At 34.1% G+C, this 22,943-nt stretch overlaps 1 protein-coding gene and 1 non-coding gene across 2 annotated transcripts; both read right to left on the bottom strand.

Annotated features, from left to right (window-relative positions):
• Positions 1-6,775: 6,775 nt before the first annotated feature.
• On the bottom strand, positions 6,776-6,914 carry MIR9724 (microRNA MIR9724). The gene has a single exon (NR_126756.1). It is a non-coding gene; the product is annotated as a microRNA MIR9724 (primary transcript).
• Positions 6,915-17,159: 10,245 nt separating this feature from the next.
• On the bottom strand, positions 17,160-22,332 carry LOC121173367 (uncharacterized). The gene is made up of 3 exons (XM_041008612.1): positions 21,608-22,332; positions 17,908-17,992; positions 17,160-17,336 (listed from the first exon to the last, which is right to left on the bottom strand). Exons 1-3 carry the CDS (start codon positions 22,330-22,332, stop codon positions 17,160-17,162), a joined length of 987 nt encoding a protein of 328 aa, XP_040864546.1.
• Between the last annotated feature and the right edge of the window lie 611 nt (positions 22,333-22,943).

Below are 22,943 nucleotides of genomic sequence, written 5' to 3'. Positions count from 1 at the left end.
TGAAAATGTAACCCATATGGACAGGCCCATGTCATTAACAAACCTTTTTTTCTTCTTCTCACCCTCTACTTCTTTAGCTTTTTGTAAAAGTAGTTTCCGTAAATTGCGCTGTTTAATTTTATATAATAGTTTCCGTTAAGGATATTTTTGTCAAAACAATAAAGGTGAGGGTGCCAAGATTAAACCGACTATCAATATCATGGGCCTTATGGACATAAGTTAAGGAGCTGCTCTATCCAAAAAAATTATTAAATTATATATATTAAGTCTTATTCATTATCACAATTTCATAACTTTTTTTTATTTCTTAAAGTTGTAGAACATACAATTTATTAAAAATATTATACTTCTATTCTTCTTATAGGATACTTGTATTTATTAAAAACATTATACTTCTATTTTAAATGTCTCATTTTACATGATAACCCATTTTTTTCACATTACTTTTATCCCTCCTATTAATGTTGTTAACTAACATTAATTAAAATATGTGAACAAACAAAATTATTTTAACATTTTCATTTTAAAACCAAAATTATCCTTTCTAACAATTGAAGAAGATGCAACTTTTGATTGAGATATTATATCGAACATCTAACCATAAAAAATAAATATTTCAAACAAAGGAGTTAAAAACTGGCATAACACTAAAATTTGAAATAAAAAATCATATTCAATCAATAGACATTGCTAGAAATTCGTCTAAGAAAAAATGCAACAACTAAATGACCTAACACGCACAAAGAAAAATTGAACTAAAAAAAAGAAGGAAAGATATTAACACATGTGTATCAACAAAGTGAGTTCACATTCAACAAAAAGTTAGATTCAAGTCTAATTGGAGGAAAAAGAAAAAGAAAGAAGAGTGTTATAATATTTTCCGGTTGAAAATGATGACATCTTTTATGGAGTTAAGAGGAAGGAAGTGAAAATATTTTAAACATAAATTTTCATAAGTCATGTGACTAATACATGCTTACTTTCTATTAAATTATTGAATAGTGTTTAGGAGAGAGGGGGTCTGAGTGTAATATAAACTAGATAATTAATAGTTTTTTTTGTAGGATAGTAAAAGATATCATGTGCAATTTAAAAAAAAAACGTGTGCGAGTGTAATTTAATCTTAAATTACTACCTAAACTTTTAATTTGCGTTATTACCATAAATTTTTTTATGTTTGATTTTAGTATTTGTTGTAAGTCAAGGTCCATTAAGTGATGTTGTGTCATGTTACTTAACTGATAATATGACGTTCTACTAGTTTGTCACGACAAACTAAAAAGCACAATTTTCTTTAAAAAAAAAATACACGCGACAATCTTGTTTGACTCTTTGATGACATAACAAGTTATTGGACAACCAATGTAGCAATCATGTTATCAAATAACATTGTTACTTAATAACAGACTAAAATTTTAGAAAAATAAAAGACCAAAAACACAATATTATTTAGAGACAAAAAATACAATTTTTGAAAAAAAAATAGAACCAAAAACTGAATTAACTCTAAAAATACAAGAGACATAATAAATAAAAGTAGTTACTAACCAAAATATAAGGAAAATAACATGACATAGTAATGGGTTAAATAGATTTTTATATCCAAGTGTTGAATCTTTTAACAATATGAAATTCATTTTAATTTTGAGATGTAAGGCTTTCATATACTCCCAATAATGGTTCTGACTTTTATGATTCTGATGCTAGTAATAAGCCTTCTTTTTTATTTTAATCCTAATAATTTTTGTCAATTTTGATTTTTCTAAAATTTTCTTTTATTGTTTTAGTATGTGTTGGTATTTCCTAATGATATTACAATCATATATTAAAGAAAAATTTAAATAATGGGGCTAAAATAAATATTTTCCAATATAAAAACTATATAAGAAAATTATAATATTTTTAGTCTTAGATAAAATATCATAGATCTAGGTCAAAATGTATTGGATCAAACACTAATCTCATTCACAAAACGTAATTGTCACTAGTTCAAGAAAATTTTATATATGAAAGAAATCAAATACAAATTCTTCAACTAAATAAATCATTCACCCACATCCACATCTAAAATAAACAAGAATTGACACTATTGTGTCAATTATATAATTTAAACAAATTTACAGTTTTAAAATTATTATAACAATGACAAAATCTTATAAAAAAACTAAAGTAGAGAAATATTTTATAGGGGTTAGAAATATATTTGTTTTTTTTTTTCAAACTCTATGATTTCAATTAATATTTACAAATCCTTTATTTTTTAAGAAAATCCTACAAATTTAATACCGAAGCGACAAAAGTATTTTCAACAATAGGAAGTATAAAAAATATAAACCAAGGCCAATTACACAAATACGCTTCAGATCAAAATCCACACTAAACAGGAATAGCACATACCTAGGAATTTCATAATTTAAATAGGACCAAAATGTTGAGCAAAAATAGTCTTGTTATAAATGACTTAAAAATATTACCATTTCCCTTTATTTTATTGTTTTTACAAAAACAAGGTAAAATACTTGCATTTCCTTACTGCTTGAAAACAAATAATGGTAAAATGTATACAATACCTTGTTCATCATATTCCACTGACCAACTTGGGGTAAACAATTCTTTTCTTTCAAGCAAAGGGAAATCTAATTTCATTGAAAATTATATCTTTGGAGATGTATATTCTGTCATCTGCAGCAAGGCATTTAGAGCCTTCGTGGGAAAGAGAGTAACCCAAAAATATACATTCTTTAGACCTTGGTTGCAGCTTGTGCTGATTATAGGACCTGAGAAGAGGAAAACAGGCACAGCCAAAGACTTTGAGGAATTTGTATTTTGGCAGCTTGTGAAACAGTCTTTGATAAGGTACTTCATTTTCAATTGCTAAATAAGGAAGTCTATTTATTAGGTAAACACTAGAAATGACAGCATGATCCCAATAGTCAAGTGTCATTGAGGCATGAGACAACATAGTTAAAACTGTTTCTAGTATGTGTCCGTGTTTCCTCTCCACAATCCCATTCTAATGGTGCATATGAGGACAGATTGGTCAATGCATAATACCAAGATTGGTAAGATACTTAGAGAAATGCCTATATTCATCTCCCAACAGCTTTAATAGGTAGGTTTAATTGAGTTTTAAACATAGTTTGAAACTGTTTAAAAATAGTTAGGGTGTCTGATTTACTTTTTAACAAGTATAGCCAAGTAAATATGTTGTGTGCATCAACAAAGATTGTGATGGTACCAGCCTAATCTCTCGTTTTATTACTTTTGTAGTACAAATGCACATCTAGGGATTGGAGCCTAGCCTCCCTAACCAACCACCGTGATTACTCCCGAATGAGTAATTCCAGGCTGTCCATCTCTATTTATAGGTGACAACTAACTAACTAACTGCCTTTAACTGACTTGAATAGTTACAAGGCTAACTACTAACTAATCCTGGTTCTGGCTGGTGCTCCGTCTTCCTCTTATACTTTCCATGTGTCCTTCCTTCATACACTTGCTTAATCGGTAACCTAACAGATTGCATGATATCTGTAACCAGTGCTGGACACAAGAGGAGAAGGACCCCACAAATCAGTATAGATAAGTTCAAAAGGAGTGGAATAGACACTAAGAGAAGGGGAGGAAGGAAGTCTATGGGATTTACCAATGCAACAATGTGAACAAAAGTCAGAACCTGTTTTATTGATCATAGGCAGATTACAGAGTTTGAATACAAGTTTCATAGTATCAACAATAGGATGTCCAAATCTAGAATGCCAAGTGGCAAAAGAAATAGAACTATTAGAAATTGTATTTACAACAGAAGCATCATTAATACTATTTACATAATTGGAAACAAAATTTGAAGAAGATGCTCTGAAGACAGGTTCTGAAACATCAGATGAAATGGCATTGATAGTGAAATGAGACTTGAGTTGCTGTCTAGATGACTAAAGCAGATTAGGGAATTGGTAAAGGTTATCAGCACCAGCCAACCCTTGAAGAAGGACCTCTTTAGAGACAAGAGATTTGACCAAGCAAAACTAAGAATGAAACTCAAAAATAGAGTTATTTCTACAAAACTGACTGACACTCATCAAGTTTTTGGTTATAGAAGGAACAAATAGCCGGTTCTTAAGAACAAGAGGAGTTTGCGAATTAAAAGGAGGTTACACCTTATGAATTGATTTTAATCCCTGACCATTACCAATAGTAATTTGATCTGGTCCTTCAAAGGGTGTGGTCTGTTGAATATTTTGAGAAACATTTGTAACATGGTGAGATGCACCTAAATCTGGATACCAATTTTGTGGAGAGGAGCACTGAGCACGAGTTAGATGAGCTTGTGGTGGTGGATTTTTGCGTTGAGGTGGAGCATTCCGATATGGAGGCTGATTAGGATATGAATGGGAAGATTGAGTGGGATATTGGTTTGGATGTTGGTTAGTGGGATACTGATTTTGGTATTGGTTTGGGTGTTGGTTCTTTTGATTGTGATTTTGATTTGAGTACTGATTCTGATTTGGATAGGCCATTGGTTGAGTAGAGACATAGTTATCATCATGCCTGTAATAGCAATAGGAAGCCACATGACCATATTTATGATAGATTTGACACTTAATGTTAGACTATCTACCACCATGACCATAGTTGCGACCACCACCACAACCATCGCGAGAGAAATTGCAGCAACTTCCACAACAATTGTTGAGGAAACGATTACCTCCATAGTAGTTATTGTAGATCGGGTTAGTGCTGTGAGCAGCACTGTGTTGAGCCTAAGCAAGATTGGCTTGCAGCTCTGGAGTAGTGTAGGAACACACTTGCTTCGAGGAATTGAGGCAAAAATTAGGTTTAAAAACTTTAGTGAGATTGATGGAAGCAATTGATTTCTTGCAAGACTTGTCAATGCGAGTCTCATGAGCAAGAAGAAAAGTTTTGACTTCATCAATCGTGAGAGGCTCAAACCTATAACTAATAAGCATAACCAATGACTCAAATTCATCTGGTAATCTGTCAAGAACTATATCAACATGTTCATTAGCCGGAACAAATTCTCCAATAGACGAAAGCGAATCATTCAGCGAAATATTACGAAGCTGCTTCTTCCCAAAAAATGCTAGGACCAAGAAGTTGCACACTTGTTCTTATTGTTTGTGCACTATGCACCGACGATGGCAGAGTTGGGTCAATGCGAACCAGGTGATGCGGTGCACCACACACATGTGGGTGGAAGTGGGGATTGACAGGGACAGGAAGGTGAGGATGGCAACAAACAACGATTCAGATATTACGAGGGGGTTAGACAAAAATCTAAGGATCTATCCATTTGCAGCACTATACAACAAGACCTAATAGAGGATGGGACTATGGCCTTCAGATATTTCTGCACCACAAATATTTCAATCCAACATCATCATCATCATGCTTATGCTAAAAATCTTGTTTCCTTTTTCAACTCACGCATGCAAAGTCCCACCCCAATGAGAAACAACAAGAACAAGTGTGCAACTGAGAACCTATTTGTGGATTTGACAGAAAAATAGTGGTGATTTTTAGCTGTCACTATTTGTAAATTAAACTGCCAGAATTCGCATCCTAAAGACATCAACGTCATTTGACGAAAAGGAACTAATTGAGACATTTTAAGAAAATTTAAGGACCAAATTGAAGAGTTTTAAAATTTGGTGACCAAATTGATAATTAAGCTTTTTAAAAAACTAAAAATACTATAAATTTTACTATGAGAAAAAAAATTATCATTTAATATTTTTTATCTGTGGGAGAATCAAAATGTGAGAGAGGTACAATAACTCACGCATCTTACTCAACTAACTGAGATGGACCCCTTACACTAATCATTTAATTTGAAGGAGTAAAACCATAATTAAATTTTTTTGTTTATTATAGTTGTGACATGAAGACCCGATGCTCATTCTCAAATCTTTAGCTCATTCTCATTTGCTAGCTCAAAAAGCTTGCAAATAGGGGTTGCGGTGCTTTCAATGCTCTCATTCCCTATCATCCCTCACTCTCGGACAAGGCGTTGAAACATTTTAATTTTTAATATGCTTTGCTCGTTCTTTATCTTTGCTCTTTATCTCATTCTAACCTAATTTTGTTTGCCTTAATTTCTTGCATTGCTAGGCTTTGCACTTCTTATTTGTTTCAATGTAAATCTTCTCCTCTCTCTCATTTTGACCTAATTTTGGATGATTTGAGATAAAAACATAGGTTTTGCACTTTTATTTTGTTTCAGTGTCATAAAGTAGTCACGTTGAGATTTGAGAATGACATGTAAGAGTTTAATGAATTTGTTGTAATTATTTTGTTTTATGAGCTGTAAGTGTGATGATAGATTTACATATTTTATTCATTTTCATGTGTTGTAGAAGAAGCAAGATAATTCAAATGTTGTTTAGAGCAAGTTAATGTTGGTGACACACAACGTAGCTTACCTTGGTTGCATCAGGTTTGTTTCATAGCTTAGTAAACTATAAGTTTTTATCAAATTGCTTTTACATTGTGTCAGTTTATCTCTGCTACTGTCACATAGAAGCAAAAAGTATTAGAGTCTCATTGAACTTATGAGAAGGAAGAGAGGCTTTTTTATGTTTTAATCCTTTTTTTTATCAAATAGCTTACTAGTTGAATAATACACTATCATTAAAACATTAGTTGAATATATCCATCTTGTCCTGATAAATTCGATCAATTATTGTTATTTGGGGATTCAAAACGATTTCTACCAAATTTCTAATTATTTCATACTTTACTTTATTGGGAAAAACTCGTTCTACATCGGTTAGAGATAGTGCCAAGATAGAATATATAAGTGGGGACAACCCTCCCCCTATGAGCTAGCTTTTGAGGTGAGGATTGTCTTTCACTTATATATTCTATTTTGACACTATCTCTAACCGATGTAAGACTTGGGTTTTTCCAATACACCCCCTCACGCCCAACATTTTTGGGCTTGGTGCGTGCATAACATAGTGGGTGACCCGTTTAATGGATATAAGACAGATTTTGATATCATCTTAGAATGTAAGTTTGGACCTGAACTCGACCCCAATAACTAGTTCATAGGGTGAGGCTTGTCCCCACTTATATACTCTATCTTGGCACTAACCAATGTGAAACTCGAATTTTTCCCAATATACTTTAGCATAGGTTCGAGTAACAAGCACAAAATGACAATTGATGATAGTGTTGGCAATCACGTAGCAATGAAATGGATAAGCATCATAGCTAGAAAGTAATTCTAAAACTATTCATGACAATGAAGATACACTTAGGCACCAAAAGGTTTTAGTTATGCATAATGCTTGGTTTTGTTCATACCTAGTAAAACTTAATTAGGATCATACCCAAGTATTCCAAATTCCATGGTTTCTTTATGTTGGAAGGGGATCTCCATGAGAGCAGCCTCGGCAAAAGGTGTTTCTTTCTCAAAGGAACTTGTGTTTTTGGACATGATGTCCACAAAATTATCTAATTGCAGAAATGGGGAAAAGTGCTTCAATAATGAAATAAAAAAATGGATTATATTTTTCCACTTCGTCCAGGAACTTCTGAATCTGCATTGTTCTATCATTTATATCCTCTGCCATGTGCTGTCTGATTCATGTGCTCACAGTTGTTACAGATAAGACATGGCTTACTAACTTATGATTGTTGTTCAGTCATCCAGGTCCAATATCCAGTAGAAACAATTAATATTATTTCCTTTTCAGAGTCCACAAGCCAGCTTCTTGAAGTGCAGGTAGTCAACAATTTTTGTCATATACTCATGAATCATAACCACAAGTCCACAACGACTTAATCTGATTTTGTTAATCTAATCCAATCTTGGTAATCTAATCGTAGGCAATTTAATCCAATTTTGCAATTTCTATGATTTCAGTCTGTGAACTTGGAAAAGTAGCTTGCTAAGGTACGCTTTTCTCTAGTCATTTTATGCAGTCATTTGGGTATACCATTCTAAAGGAAATCTACTAAGTCTTTATCTAAATTAATTATGTAATGTCATTCTCTGTTTTCTATTTTTTTCCCACCAAATTTATGAGAATTCAAGAGTAGATTAGTATGTTAGTTGCATTAGATTAAAACTTATCATGTGTAGATTTGTATGTTTTCCAGATCAGAATTAACACATAACAAAGATAGGCACAAAAACAACAAAGATCCAATGCATCAATCAAAACAAAACTGTAACAACCAACTCAAACCTTAGCACACACTACCAATTATTCATACTTTGGCCTATTCGGAATTTGCCCTGTTTTGCAAAGGAGATAAAGCCTCACCCTGTATCTATGTGCATGTCTTCAAACCAAAACTGAAAAACTAGATACCCAAGTACAAATGCATCAAACATACTGACTTGAAAGAACTGCGACATGTACATTCCGCACCAATCAATCAATTATTCTCACTTTCCCTTTCCTGCATATTCACAAACACACGGTGCTCACTACCTAGCTCGACCCCAAACTCATCCAAATCCACACCCACTAAGAAATCAATCAGTGAAAAACATATAAATGAAATAAAAAAACAAAATATAAATCAATAAAATCAAAATTGAAACAACAATCAAAGAAAAAACGAAACACGGATTATTGATCTCTGAGATAGGAAGAGAGATGAACCAGTTATGACCACCGTGCGTGCGAGAGAGATTGCTCTGAACCACCGCGAGCAAGCGGAAACAGCGTCGAGCGAGAGTGGGAGCTAGGGTTGCGAGCGAGAGTGAGGCCGCAGTGTGTGCGTGTGAGAATTTCCAAATTCTCTTGTTTTAGTTAACTAGCCCGTGAGCCCATGCCGATGCACGGGCATACTCTTATTTGTGTATTGAAACTAGTTTTACGCTCGTGCAGACGTCGGGACTTATATCTTGTAAGTGGTATAAATGTTATGTAGATAGTTTTTTTTAAAGGATTGATTGTAAAGAAAAATGAAAAAAAAAAAATAAAAAATTGGCAAGACTAAAAAGAGACACACAGGGAAATACAAATGTTGAAAATAATGCAACACAATTGAACACAACAGTCACCCACAGAAATATCGAACCTTCTTGTTTGCACAAAGCCATGAGAAGACGAACTTGCAGAAAGAGGTGTTGTTTTTTTCAAGCAAAGGCATAAACGACAAACAACAAAATCAATGTCTAAAGATAAACATCAGAAAATATGAGGTTTAGGAAATAATAGCAACCATCCATCCAAAAATAAGGCAAAAAAATAAAGATGTGCTCCAACAAAATTAGAAAGCAAAACAAAAATCTTTAGAAGAAATTGTAAATTATGTGAGGAGGTAGTTAATATGTTGTTGGATATGCATGTCAAACGGGATAAAAATACTAATGTCGTTGGATGATAACAAAAGGAAAAATTGTTCAAAATGTTAAAAAATACAAAATAATTTTGTTCATTGAAGAAAAGTCAGTCGTCAAAGTTGATGTCGTCGTTGTCCCATTCAATATATTTCCTGATCGGCAGTTCCCATGCATGGTCATCAAACCGGTAGTATAAGACTACCTCATCTCCGGGCATCAATCTTTTTTTCATGAAGAAAGTGGAACCATGGGTCAGCAATTGATGGCGTATCATTGTGGATGGTAACATCCCACTGGGTGCATTTTGCCAGTCCACACTGAAGGGTAATAAATTTTTTGGAACCATAGACAAATCTAGAAGCTACTGTTGGAAGAATCTGTATGAACAACGAAAAGAATGGTCAAATAATTTGATCAGGAAGGAATGAGCAGGCAATGGAAGGAAAAAAAACAATTACAAATGATTATAAATGATAAAAGGTGCAATAAAACCCACCAAAGGGAGGCTGAGCTGTATCATCTCCTTTGTGACATCAGTTGTAAAAATATGTCTACCGGATGATACAACGGGCTTTACACACAACTGCATGTGTGTAGGTCCGATGACATCAACGGAGAAAGTAGTATTTTTGTCAAAAGCAACAAAACGAAGAATGACACTCTCATTTAGATCGTGTGCCCTTCTGAATTCCTTTAGGCCATCATCAAAAAAACATTTGCTACCATACGTCCTTACTTGAATGAAATGTTTGTTGCCATCATAGTGGAATAAAACATACTTTGGGTATCTGTACATCCATTGGCTATGAAAAGAGAATGGGACTTGCAAAAGGTTCTGCATCGAAAAGAAGTCAACAGAAGTAGGTAATAAAAAAATGAAAATGATGTTAAGTGAACCATGTTTGTGAGTGTGAAGGAAAATTTACGACAGAGGGTCATATTTAGAAACTATTTACGGATTAGGGTCCCTTTCGAAAGTAATTGTTGGGGGGGTCTATTTTGTGTTGGATGCCGCCAGCTGCACCAGCGATACCGACGATGCCGCCACTAGCTCTGGCGAGAATGCTGCTGATGTGGCTGGGTGCCGCCAGCACCAATTGCGGTTCAAGGTGTGCCGCCACTAGCTCCAGCGAGATACTTGCTGACAGGGCAACCCGCCAATACCAATGGCGGGACATTTGCAACGTGGATCGGTCCCGCCATTGGTTCTTGCGAGACCAACGTGGATACCATGCATGCGAGGTTCTGCCTTCACGCCTTCACACACCAGCTACTAGGGCACTGGTTCTGCCTTCACGCCTTCACACACCAGCTACTAGGGCACTGTTTGCAGGTTAGGATGACATGCAGCAGGCTAGGGCATTGATGATTTGCAAGCTAGGGCATGGGCATGCTGAGGGTTCACATGGATACAGTTTTATATTCACATGCATACAATTTTAATGGACTGTAATTTTTTATTGTAGAGATGATCACACATGCATCGTGTAAATTGCCTTTAAATAAGAGCATTTGTAAGAACAAAATTTCACACTGAAGAGAAAAGCAAAGTAGTCTGAAGAGAGAAACAAAGTAGTCCCAAGAGAGAAAGAAAGGCAGGAAAAGTTTTCTTGAAGTTTGCTGATTCCATCCTGAAAGTTATTTATTTATTTAAAGTAAGGATATTTTGTATTTATTTAAAGGAATGATTTTTTATTGAGTCAATTTTTTAAAGCCTTCTTTCATTTTGTTTGAAGTGTAGTAATTTTGTGAATTAGATTTTTTATTTAAAAATTAATAGCAGTAAGCCTCTTTTTTTTATGATTTTTGTGTTTGAAATTTTTTTAAGTGTAACCCTTCCATTTTGTGTCTGAAATTTTTTTGAAGTTGAGGAATTTTTCATAGAGCAAGCAAATAGATTTTTTTATTTGTATCATTGACAAAATATTTAATTGAAGTAATAATTGTTTTTTTAGAAAAAAATTTGAACTTGAAGTTTAAGCGTATTAATTATTGTAATTAGGCCTTACAAATATTTACCTGATTCACTTCTAGTTTAAGCGTATTAATTTTGTGAATTAGATTTTTTATTTAAAAATTATTAGCAGTAATTATTTGTAAGCCTTTTTTTATGGTTTTTGTGTCTGAAATTTTTTTAAGTGTAACCCTTCCATTTATAACCCTTCCATTTTGTGTCTGAAATTTTTTTGAAGTTGAGGAATTTTTCATAGAGCAAGCAAATAGATTTTTTTTTATTTTTATCATTGACAAAATATTTAATTGAAGTAATAATTGTTTTTTTAGAAAAAAATTTGAACGTGAAGTTTAAGCGTAATAATTATTGTAATTAGGCCTTACAAATATTTACCTGATTCCCTTCTAGTTTAAGCGTATTAATTTTGTGAATTAGATGTTTTATTTAAAAATTATTAGCAGTAATTATTTGTAAGCCTTTTTTTTATGGTTTTTGTGTCTGAAATTTATTTAAGTGTAACCCTTCCATTTATAACCCTTTCATTTTGTGTTTGAAATTTTTTTGAAGTTGAGGAATTTTTGATAAATTATTTAATTAGAGTAATTTTTTTTAGAATAAAGTATGGATGTGTAGTTTAAGTTTAACAGAGCAAGCAAATATATATTTTTATTTGTATCATTGACAAAATATTTAATTGAAGTAATAATTTTTTTTGTTAGACTAAAATTTGAAGGTAAAGTTTAAGTCTATTAATTTTTTGAATTATAATTTTTATTTTAAAATTATTATGAGTAATTATTTGTAATCCTCTTTGTTCATGGTTTTTGTGGCTTAAAAATTTGATGTGTGACCGTTTCAGTTATAAACTTTTGTTGATGGTATTTGTAAGTTAAAAATATTTAGAGGTGACTCTTCAAGTTTTTGAAGTTAAGGAATTTTTTTTGAATTATTTAATTGGAGTAATAATTTTTTTGTTAGAATGACGTATCAATGTGTAGTTTAAGTTTAATAGAGGAAGCAAATAGATTTGTTTATTTTTATCATTCACAAAATATTTAATTGAAGTAATAATTTTTTTATTTAGAAACAAATTTTAACGTGAAGTTTAAGGTTATTAATTTTTGTAATTAGGTTTTTTACCTTGAAGTTATTTTAATAATGTTTAATTATTTACAAGCCTTTGTTCATGGGTGGACAGACCTTACAAATAATTACTTGATTCCCTTCTAGTTTTTTGAAGTTAGAATGAAATTTTAATCTGTAGTTTAAGTTTAAGTTTAAGTTAGTAGATGAAGCAAGCAAATACACTTATTTATTTTAAAACTACTGTTGTTATGATTAATTATTTTTAATTTTGTTCATGTAGGTATATCATGAATTCAATTATTACAGCGTTGTATTTCAACGGAAGAGTATATGAAGACAATGATGGTGTAATATTTGAAGGCAGTAAAAAGGCGATTCAGATTAAACACGGAATTAGTTTCAATGCTTTGAAAAAAAAATTGGAGATAAGGTAAAGTTAGAAAATAATGAAATTATTTCTACTATAAGTTGTAGATTTTTAGTTTCAGGAAAATATGTTGCATTGCAAATTTGTGATGACAAGATGTTGAAACTATGATCGAAAGTTTTCAACAACAACAACAAATGTCAGTTCTAGAATTATACGTAGAAAAGGATGTTGCTGGTGGTTCTATGTTTCATGCTGCAAATTCTGTTACGTCATGTGGACATAATGTATCTCATCATGTGTCGGAACTGCCAAGAAATATAAGCAATTTGCATGATGATGATGATTATCTTGCGTCTAACTCATACGTTGAAGAGTCTTTCGATGAAGGTGATAGTGTTGATGGAATATCTGATACAGACGATGAAGTCACCGACATCGTTGAACCAGTTTCAATTGTTCACCCAACTGAAGGTAAATTTTATGAAATACAAAATTAGTTGAATACATCTATCTTTTTATGAGAATTGTATTTAATGGTAACTAAATACGAGTAGTTTGTTGATGTGATTTTTTTTTAAATTATTAGGTGTACCAAGAATTAAAAATTCATTTTGGAATGATGCTTTACATTATAATAATATCAATTGGAGTCATCTGGACGAGGAGGACATTTGTGGTTTGGACATGCCAACGAATTTTAATGTTGGACAAGAATTATATGTTGGCATGGATTTTGACAGTAAAGATGCAGTAAAAAATGCACTGAAACAATATGTGATGAAGGTGCATCAAAGTTTTAAGGTTGTTGAAACGAAATCACACAAATATATCGTTTGTTGCCCCAACAACAACGCAGAGTCTCCTTGCCCTTTTTATATGAGGGCAATTTTATCTAAAAAAACTGATGCATGGAAAGTGACACAATGGGGTGGACCACACACATGTCTAAATATGACTATGACACAAGACCATGAGAAGCTTGATTCAGATTTAATTGTGACTTGCGTAGTAGGTACGTTATTTATGTTCATATTATCCTACTTTTGTGTTATTTGTTATTTTAATTACAGACATGATCAGAGAAGATCCATCAATAAAAATTTCTTTGATTCAAGAAAGGATAAATAATGAATTTTCCTATAAGGTTTCATACAGAAAAGCATGGATGGCAAAACAAAAGGCGATTGCAATTGAATATGGCGATTGGGAAGAGTCATATGTGAAACTTTCGTCATGGCTAACACACATGCAAAATCATTCTCCTGGCTCTTACTTTCAAATACTACATGACGATTTTATTGTTGGTAATAGGGTGAGTCGCGAACATCGTCAATTTCACAGAGTATTTTGGACATTTGGTCAATGCAAAGAGGCTTTTAAGTACTGTAAGCCAATCATACAAGTTGACGGCACACATTTATACGGGAAATACCGTGGGACCCTATTAATGGCCACATCACAAGATGAAAATGGTGGTGTTCTTCCTCTAGCATTCGCGGTGGTCGAAGGTGAGATGTTAACAGCATGGTCATGGTTTTTGGCCCACTTGCGTGAACACGTCACAGATAAAAATGGAATTTGTCTAATATCTGATCGTCACGCGAGTATAAAGTCTGTTGTCGCTAACGAAGTACTTGGTTGGCAACCTCTCTACGGTTATCATGTGTACTGCGTCCGACACATAGCGAGCAATTTTAATCGCAAATACAACAACGCGAAACAAAAAGAGATGTTCAAGAAATTGGGTAAGGTTTATTTTATAAATGAAGTTAATTTTCTCTTTCATATCTACCTACAACTTTTGATGGTAACAAACTTGATGCAGCGTACACTCCTTGCAAGCATGTGTTTGATCAAAATTTAGAAAAAATTCGTTAATTGAGTCCAGCCATAGCAACATGGATTGATCGCATTTCAAAGGAAAAATGGAGCATGACTTACGATACATCTGGACAAAGATATGGTCACATGACAACCAATCTCTCAGAATGTGTGAATATGGTGTTGAAGGATTGTCGCAGCATACCCATAACAGCATTGGTCAAGTCAACATATAGCAGGTGCCGAAAGTACTTTGTTGATCGTGGTCGCCAAGCCCAAAGACAATTAAGTGAAGGACAAGTATATTGTTCTAAGCTTGTTAAAGAACTTAGAAAAAATCAAGAACAAGATTGTTCGCACATCGTTCGCGTGTATGATATCCACTCCACAAGGTTTGAAGTAGAGGAGACCTTCAACCTTATAACGCAACATGGTGGACAAAAGTGGGTAGTTAACTTGAATGGCCATTATTGTCAATGCGGAAGGTATTCTGTGCTTCACTATCCATATTCACACATTATTGCAGCTTGTGGTTACGTGAGCATGAACTACTACCAATATATAGATGTTGTTTACACGAATGAGCACATCTTAAAAGCATACTCCGCACAGTGGTGGCCTCTTAGGAATGAAGCGGCAATTCCTCCTTCTGATGAGGCATGGACACTAATCCCTGACCCAACTACAATTCATGCGAAAGGTCGGTCAAAATCAACAAGGATAAGGAATGAGATAGATTGGCTCGAACCATCTGAACACCGACAAAAATGTAGTAGATGTGGAGCAGAAGGGCACAATAGGCGCCGATGTCCAATGCAATCTGACCGGGGGAGTAATTCATTTAATTGATTTATGTATGTTAGATGAGTGACTTGTATTGCTTTAGGTTTTGTTCAATGTATTTACTTTGTGGTCTTCAATGAAATCGTCAGTTACTTATTTTTGAATGTGTACTTTTGTCAGCAAATTTATACATTACTTATTTTCAAAATTCATACTAAAGGAAAACTATGTAAAATGTTGTACTTAACGCCCTAAGCCCTAACCAATAACCCATAAGCCCTAATCCGTAACCCCTGAGCAAACAGGAAGGTTGGAAAAACTCTAGACTCATATGCATCTAATGAAATAAAATTACATTTAGAAGTTGAAATAAATGGAGTGGATCAATCCAGGTTGAGTGACATTGGTGTTCATCGTTAGTTAGAAACATTAGTTATTTTCTTTTCTCTACCTTAGTTTTTTTTTAACTATCTACAATGACAAACTATGGACTTAGTCATTATGGACTATCTGAAACATGGACTAAACCCAACTGAATAGACATTACAGAATAAACACTAAACACTACAGAATAAGACAACAGAGTAACACCTAAGGCTTAGGTTTTAAGGATTAAGGTTTAGGGTCTAAGCCTTAGGGTTTAGGGTTTTGGGATTAAGACTTAGGGGTTAGGGTCTTGGGTTTATGGTTAAGGGTTTAGGGTTTAGTGTCTAAGTCTTAGGGTTTAAGGTTTAAGGTTTAGGGTTTAGTGTCTAAGCCTTATGGTTTACGGCTTAGAGATTAGTGTTTATAAGTTAGGGTTAAGGGTTTAGTGTTTAGTGTCTAAGGGTTTAGGGTTGAGGGTCAAGGGTTTAGGGTTTATGGTGTATGGTTTAGAATTTAGGGTTAAGGGTTTAGGGTTTAGGGTTTAGGGTTTATGGTTTAGTGCCTAAGGCTTAGGGTTTATGGTGTAAGGTTTAGGGTTTAGTGTCTAAGCCTTAGGGTTTACGGTTAGGGATTAATGTTTATAAGTTAGGGTTAAGGGTTTAGGGTTTAATGTTTAGGGTTTAGTGTCATGGTTAGTGTCTAGTCTTAGGATTTGTATTAGGGTCTGTATTAGGTCTAAGCCTTAGGGTTTAGGGTTGAAATAAAATTACTCTAGAGTCATATGCATCTAATGAATAAAAATTACATTTAGAAGTTGAAATAAATGGAGTGGATCAAGCGAGGAATTCAAATGAGAAATTCATAAGTAAGCCTTAATAAACTGAATACCATACATTACGTGTGAAATTCAAATGAGAAATATGCAACAACATATTTAAACAGAGACATGCAAATCATTCATTTTGGTGTCCGTGATGCCGTGAGGATGTGCCACATGGTCGATCCCATCTTCGTGCTTGGCGATCAGGATTTCTTCTACCCCGATGCCTCCCCGCTTCTTCTTCGTCAGCCTCTGTAGAAAATTCGTGACGCAAATCAACACCTAATAAGTCACCCATATTAGGTATTGGTCCCGGTACATTCCATTGTGTTCCTAATGGGGCATTAGGTGTTGGAATTGGGCCATGATATTGCTGTGAAGGGCTCATAGAGGGCCATGAAAAATGATCTTGTGTTTCCGCAACACCACCAAACGAATGTTGGCTTGCAGAAGTATCAGTGTGATGACCCTGAAAAGGATACTGATACATCTGTGTCAGATACTGAGCAAATGTTTGTGGCGTGTAATACATTCCATGGCCACGCTCCGCCATTTGTTGGGAATATTCTTCCGCTTCAACAGCCTCCCTTCGTCTGTCTATGCCCTGAGTTTCAACACTTGATTGAAGAATGTGAAACTATTGTGCGGGAAATTGACGCTCTGATGCAGGACCATGTGACACTGGCTCAGTGATTCTCTCTTGCTCTTCGGATAAAATTGTAATTTTCTCCATATAAGGCACGGGATCATCAACTGTCCATGTATTCCTCCCTTGAGGAGACACCATGTATTGTAATGTCTCTGCAACTTCAGCCTATAATTATTAGGGTCAGAAAATTAATGGGCATCATTAAAAAAATGTTCAAGTTAAATATTCAAAAAAACAAAAAAATACCAATGTAGTCGTGTTTGCATTTTGTGGGTCAACACACATCTTTGTCTTTCGCCTATACCAGACCATGTAGTCCGAGTTAAAGCTCAATAGGCCCTCTTGTCGGGGATAAGCGTCGACCCTAAAAGCATGGCGATTGTTCCACTGATCAATCATTGGGGTGAACAATTGCCCCCAATTTTTGTCATGTTTCCCTTTTAATGTTATGCCATGAATGTTTAAGGGTTGCGAAGGAGACTCTGGAATTGGTTGCTGCATCCCAAATTGTCTCAATACTCTGTCCGGTTGGTGCCACTCAATAACTTGGAAACAAATTAGTGGCACCACCGCGCACCACGCGACACTTCCGAGTACACAAATGGGAGGCAACAATGATATAACAGTTGTTGTGTAAGGCTCCCACACAAACAGCATATAACAACATAGTTGTCAACATTTTAGTAAAATAACACATATCATTTTTTATTTTACAAATACAATACCATGTTCTTACCTCATGACATTTCATAATATCCAACTTGCGACGAAAAGCTCTCACATCATCATTGTCGATATGTTGGTTTCCACGTCGCAGCCACCTACAAAGATTAAAATTTAATATACCCTAAAACCATTTATTCTTTTGAAATGAAAAACGCTTTTAAAAATGACTAACCTGTGCCCCAGTGGTTTATTTTCTACTTGGGAAGGAGTCCTCTTTGGAGCCAAGGTTGGACATCATTCTCACGCCCACATTTGTAGTAAGATGCACATACCTCCGATTGATTTAGTTTTATAATCGGTGGCACTGCACATCTCTCTGTATAGAAAAGCAAGTACGGCAGGTCCCCATGCATATGTGCCACAGTCTTGAAAGTCACGTAAAAATTGAAGGTACCTTAGCGAAACTTTGTTACTGCTTTTGTCAACGAACAAGACACCTCCAATGAATCTCAGTATCCATGCACGGGCAAACCTTCATACTTGTTCTTCGTCGTCGTCGTTATTTATTTGTACAAAATGGTGAGCCAGCCAACTTAATTTAACCACACTACCTTTAATTTCACCTTCTTGTGGTCTGACTCCCAATAATTCCTTACATAAATCATCCTAATTAAGATTTGTTGGACCGATTAATGGTAAACCATCCACACGTATACCTAACAATACAGAGACGTCTTGGAGAGTAATAGTACACTCTCCGCATCTCATGTGAAACGTATGTGTTTCCGGCCTCCATCTTTCTATCAGAGCACTAATTAATGAGGCATTTATTTTTAAGTATCCCATCTTAATAATCCAGTAAAAACCAGATTGTCGAAGAAAATGAATAATTTGCTCTGGAATTTCTTCTTCCCCTTGATACGTGGGGACAACTCGTCTGATATGTAATTTTCGATCTTCTTCCCCATTCCAAACATGTTCTGAAACATGCTTAGGTTGCATCCATAATACATCATCATCGATAGGGCCAGACTTAATTTTAACATGTGATGGACATGACGATGAAGATGCCATTGCTACTGCAAAATAAAATATAATACAATAAATTCACAAATCAATTTATACATTATTTGTAGATAATATAAATTAAACTACGCACATTTATAAAAACGTTATTAAATATATAACAATAAATTTGTAATAAATAAAACTGGGCAATTTTGAATATATTCTATAGATAATATAAAATACATGTGAAGACAAATTTAAATAAATAAATAAATATATTCTACAATTAACAAAAAAATAATTAAATAAAATATGGACTAACAAATTATTTATAATACAAACAAATATTGAAATGTAAAAAATTATTTAAACAATATATATACAAAAATAATAATAATGTACAATGTATCATATATTTAATAACGTAAATTTCCTAAAACAAATAATATTAACCTACAAACTAAAACTAACACTATCTTATCATATATATATATATATAACTAAAAACTAAAAATAATTAACTCAAACAATATTAACTTATCAATTCATTTATTTAAAACTATACTATCTATATATAACATACAAAATTATAACATTAAAAAGGCAAATTTACGTGTATCTATTATTACAATTATTTATTTACATGTAAAATGCTTAATATTACAAAAACTAAAAATTTACGTTTGCCCTAAAATTTACAAATATATACCTAAAACTAATATTAACTTGTGCCTAATATTTCTACAGCTAGCTAATATTACGTATATTACGTGTGCCTAATATTTCTAAAGCTAATAATACGTGTGGCTGACTAAAAATATTTCTACAGCTAGCTAATATTACGTGTGTCTAATATTTCTACAGCTAGCTAATATTACGTATATTTCGTGTGTCTAATATTTCTAAAGATAATATTATTATATCACATATATAATATCTAAAAATATATACAACAAACCAAACTAACTAACATATATAATATCTAAAAATATATACAACAAACCAAACTAACTAACCTAACCTTCAAATATCTATTAATACATAAAAATTAAGAACAACATAGTAACTAACCTAACCTTACAATACCTATTAATCCTAATTAACCTAAACTTACAATACCTATTAATACTAACAAACCTACTATTTTTATAATATTAACAACAGAATATATAAATCAGAATATATAAATCTTATTTAAGAAAATCACTTACCAGGAATGAATTATGGAAGAGAAATACACAGCAAAGCAAAGTTGAAGGAAGCGCAGCACGCACACACTCTCACTGAAACTCAACAAAGGAGAAAGGAGAAAAGCTCAACTTGGAGAAGAGAAGAGAAGTTTACGTAAAAATTTACGTTGCTGGAGGTTTTTTTTATAGAAGGAAACGTAAACAAGCAACGGTCAAAAGGCTAAGGCTACTCTGCGTTTTCAGTCCCTACTACTCTGCATGCTGCTGCCCTAAACACTGCAAAGCTGTAACCCTAAACACTGCAAATCTGTGACCCTGGGCTGAGCTTCATCACGTGATGCACCACGTATCTCGCTACTAGAGAAGGCGAGACCTTCTTTTCACATATCTCGCCACTAAAGAAGGCGAGACCTTCTTCACTTGCCTACGTGGCCTGTATCGCCAGTGGCAATGGCGGTACCATCCACGTCACCACGTCTCGCCAGTGGAAATGGCGGTATCGTCCATGTCACGTCCTGTAACGCCAATGGCAATGGCGGGTCAAGCTTTATCGCCAGCACCATCAGCGACTTCCATGCAAAACAAACCCCCTCCGTAATTACTTTTAAAAGAGACCCCTTTAGGTAAATAGTTTCTAAAGGTGACCCCTTTACGTAAATTTTCCTGAGTGTGAATCCTGACCTTTTGAACATGTAATGGTGCAGTAAATCTGATGGTGGCTAAGCAATCGGATGAACGCTACAGGAATGAAATAAAAATAGTAAGCAACCAAGCAAACAAAGCAAAATAGATATAACAAAGATGAGAAGGAGAAATTGCATGAAAAAAGTTACAACAGTTGAGTGGGATCTGGAAGTGCTCATGTTTGTATGTTTACGTAAGATACGAAGGAGTTTAAAAGGTGATGTAGTATATATGTGTGTGTGTGTGTATATATATATGTGTGTGTGTGTGTGTGTGTGTGTGTGTGTGTGTGTGTATGCATTTTTTGGGTTTGTAACTGGTGGAGCGGTTAGTTCTTTAAAACCACCAATTAAATGGAGACTCCTCGATGGTTGGTGCAGAGAAGAGTTGCGAACAGTCACAACTGATAGACGTGAAGAGTGCTTTGCACGATTTTTATACAGTTCCCCGTATTAAAATTAGTGAGTATGAATGCATGATAATGATTACATCTAGTAGGGTATGTACCATGATTAGAATGCACCAAGGGGAAATACAGCAGTAGCAATTGTGCAGTGCATTTATTAAGCACGGGGTCTAACTCGTCTAACTTTGATTTGAGAGTGGAAAAGCTGGAATATACAATGTTGAGTTAGATGTTGTTGTAATAACAGGGATGAATATCGGCGTAATATTTGAATAGCATTTAAATGCGACATTTTTGAATTGTAGGATGGAAGCATACCTGTTTATAAATTGACAAATACTTCCTTGTAAACAACATTAGTGGTAAGATTTTTTGGAATACCTTGATTTTCATGAATAAGAATATGTAGTCCTTTTTTGCTTTTAACTCTTGAAAGGGCAACATATAATTGGCCATGGCTAAAAATTGGGTGTGGCAAATACAGTCCTATGTGTTCCAATGATTGTCTCTGAGACTTGTTTATAGTCATAGCATAAGAAACTATAAACGGACATTGTCTCCTAGTAAGTTTGAATGGTCGTAGAGAATCAGATGAAGACATATTTATTCTAGGTATGTATGTTCTATTTCCAGTATTAGGCCCAGTAATGACTTTGGACTCAACCACATTAGAACCAAGTTTGGTGATAATAAGCCTAGTTCCATTGCACAATCCATCAGCCTGGTCCAAATTCTGTATCAGCATGATTGGAGTACCAACCTTAAGTTTTAATTTATGATTAGGTATGCCTGATGTTTGCAATGAATTCATAAATTCAAGTGTCAATAATCCAAAAGCAGAATTGAGTAGTTCATCTAATTTATCAATACTATCTGCACTACAATACTCCTTTTCGTCATTGGGTATCAGTGATAAGACATAATCATTTATTTTGTCAATAATATCTTTTTTAGAGGCAAGAACAACACCATTTTGCAAGTAATCTATATTGCTATAGTTATGTATCAAATTTGGATATGTGGCTGCAACAATAGCGTGGATAGGATCTGTATAGTCCGTTATAAGGAACTCATTTGGGATGGTGATTTCAAAAAATCCATCATTATCTTGTCCAACTTTGCCATCACCTATGTCGAGTAGCCAATCAGAAAATTGTTTGAGCTCTTGATTGTTGGGCTGCCCGGAAGCACTTGATAACAACCTCATGTTTTTTGTCAATCTAAGAATCTAGAAATGATCCCAAATGTATGATGCATTTATAGTTGCATGGACAATATCTGAGCGATTACCTTTTGGAACAATAGGTAGTATCTATCGGAAATCACTACCAAAAACTATAACTTTGCCTCCAAAAGGAAAGTTGTTGTGCATAATGTCTTTAAGGCTTTTATCAAGTTCCTCAAAAGTGAATTTGTGACACATTAGAGCTTCATCCCAGACTATTAGTTTTGTAACCTTCAATAATTCTGCTAAGTCGCTGGCTTGATGAATATTGCATGTTGAATTCTGTGTTGCAGACACTGGTATATCAAATTTGGAATGTGTTGTTCTACCACCAGGCAATAGTAATGAAGAAATTCCACTTGAAGTAATTGTACAAACAATACCACCATTAGAGCGTATAGCAGATGATAATGTTGTCCAAACAAATGTTTTGCCAGTTCCACCATATCCATAGAGGAAGTAAACTCATGCTGATTGAGTGTCAACGACATGGATAATGGTATCGACAATAGATTTTTGCTCGTCTGTATTTATATATTGACATATTAAGAATTAGTAATATGCACTGTTCTGATTGAGGAGGGTCTAAATAA

Source organism: Glycine max, chromosome 13 (assembly GCF_000004515.6).
Source record: "Glycine max cultivar Williams 82 chromosome 13, Glycine_max_v4.0, whole genome shotgun sequence".
Taxonomy (NCBI): Eukaryota; Viridiplantae; Streptophyta; class Magnoliopsida; order Fabales; family Fabaceae; genus Glycine; species Glycine max.
This window is presented reverse-complemented; position numbering and strand designations above follow the sequence as displayed.

Bases quoted from the DNA above. Each gene is read 5' to 3' on its own strand.
- LOC121173367 (XM_041008612.1), bottom strand. From the start codon at position 22,332: ATGAGGTTGTTATCAAGTGCTTCCGGGCAGCCCAACAATCAAGAGCTC. The intron at 17,993-21,607 runs GTATTTGCCACA...TAATCTTTGTAG, and splicing joins TCATTGGAACACATAGGACT to GTGGCTGCGACGTGGAAACC. The intron at 17,337-17,907 runs GTAAGAACATGG...TAATAATTATAG, and splicing joins ATATTATGAAATGTCATGAG to GCTGAAGTTGCAGAGACATT.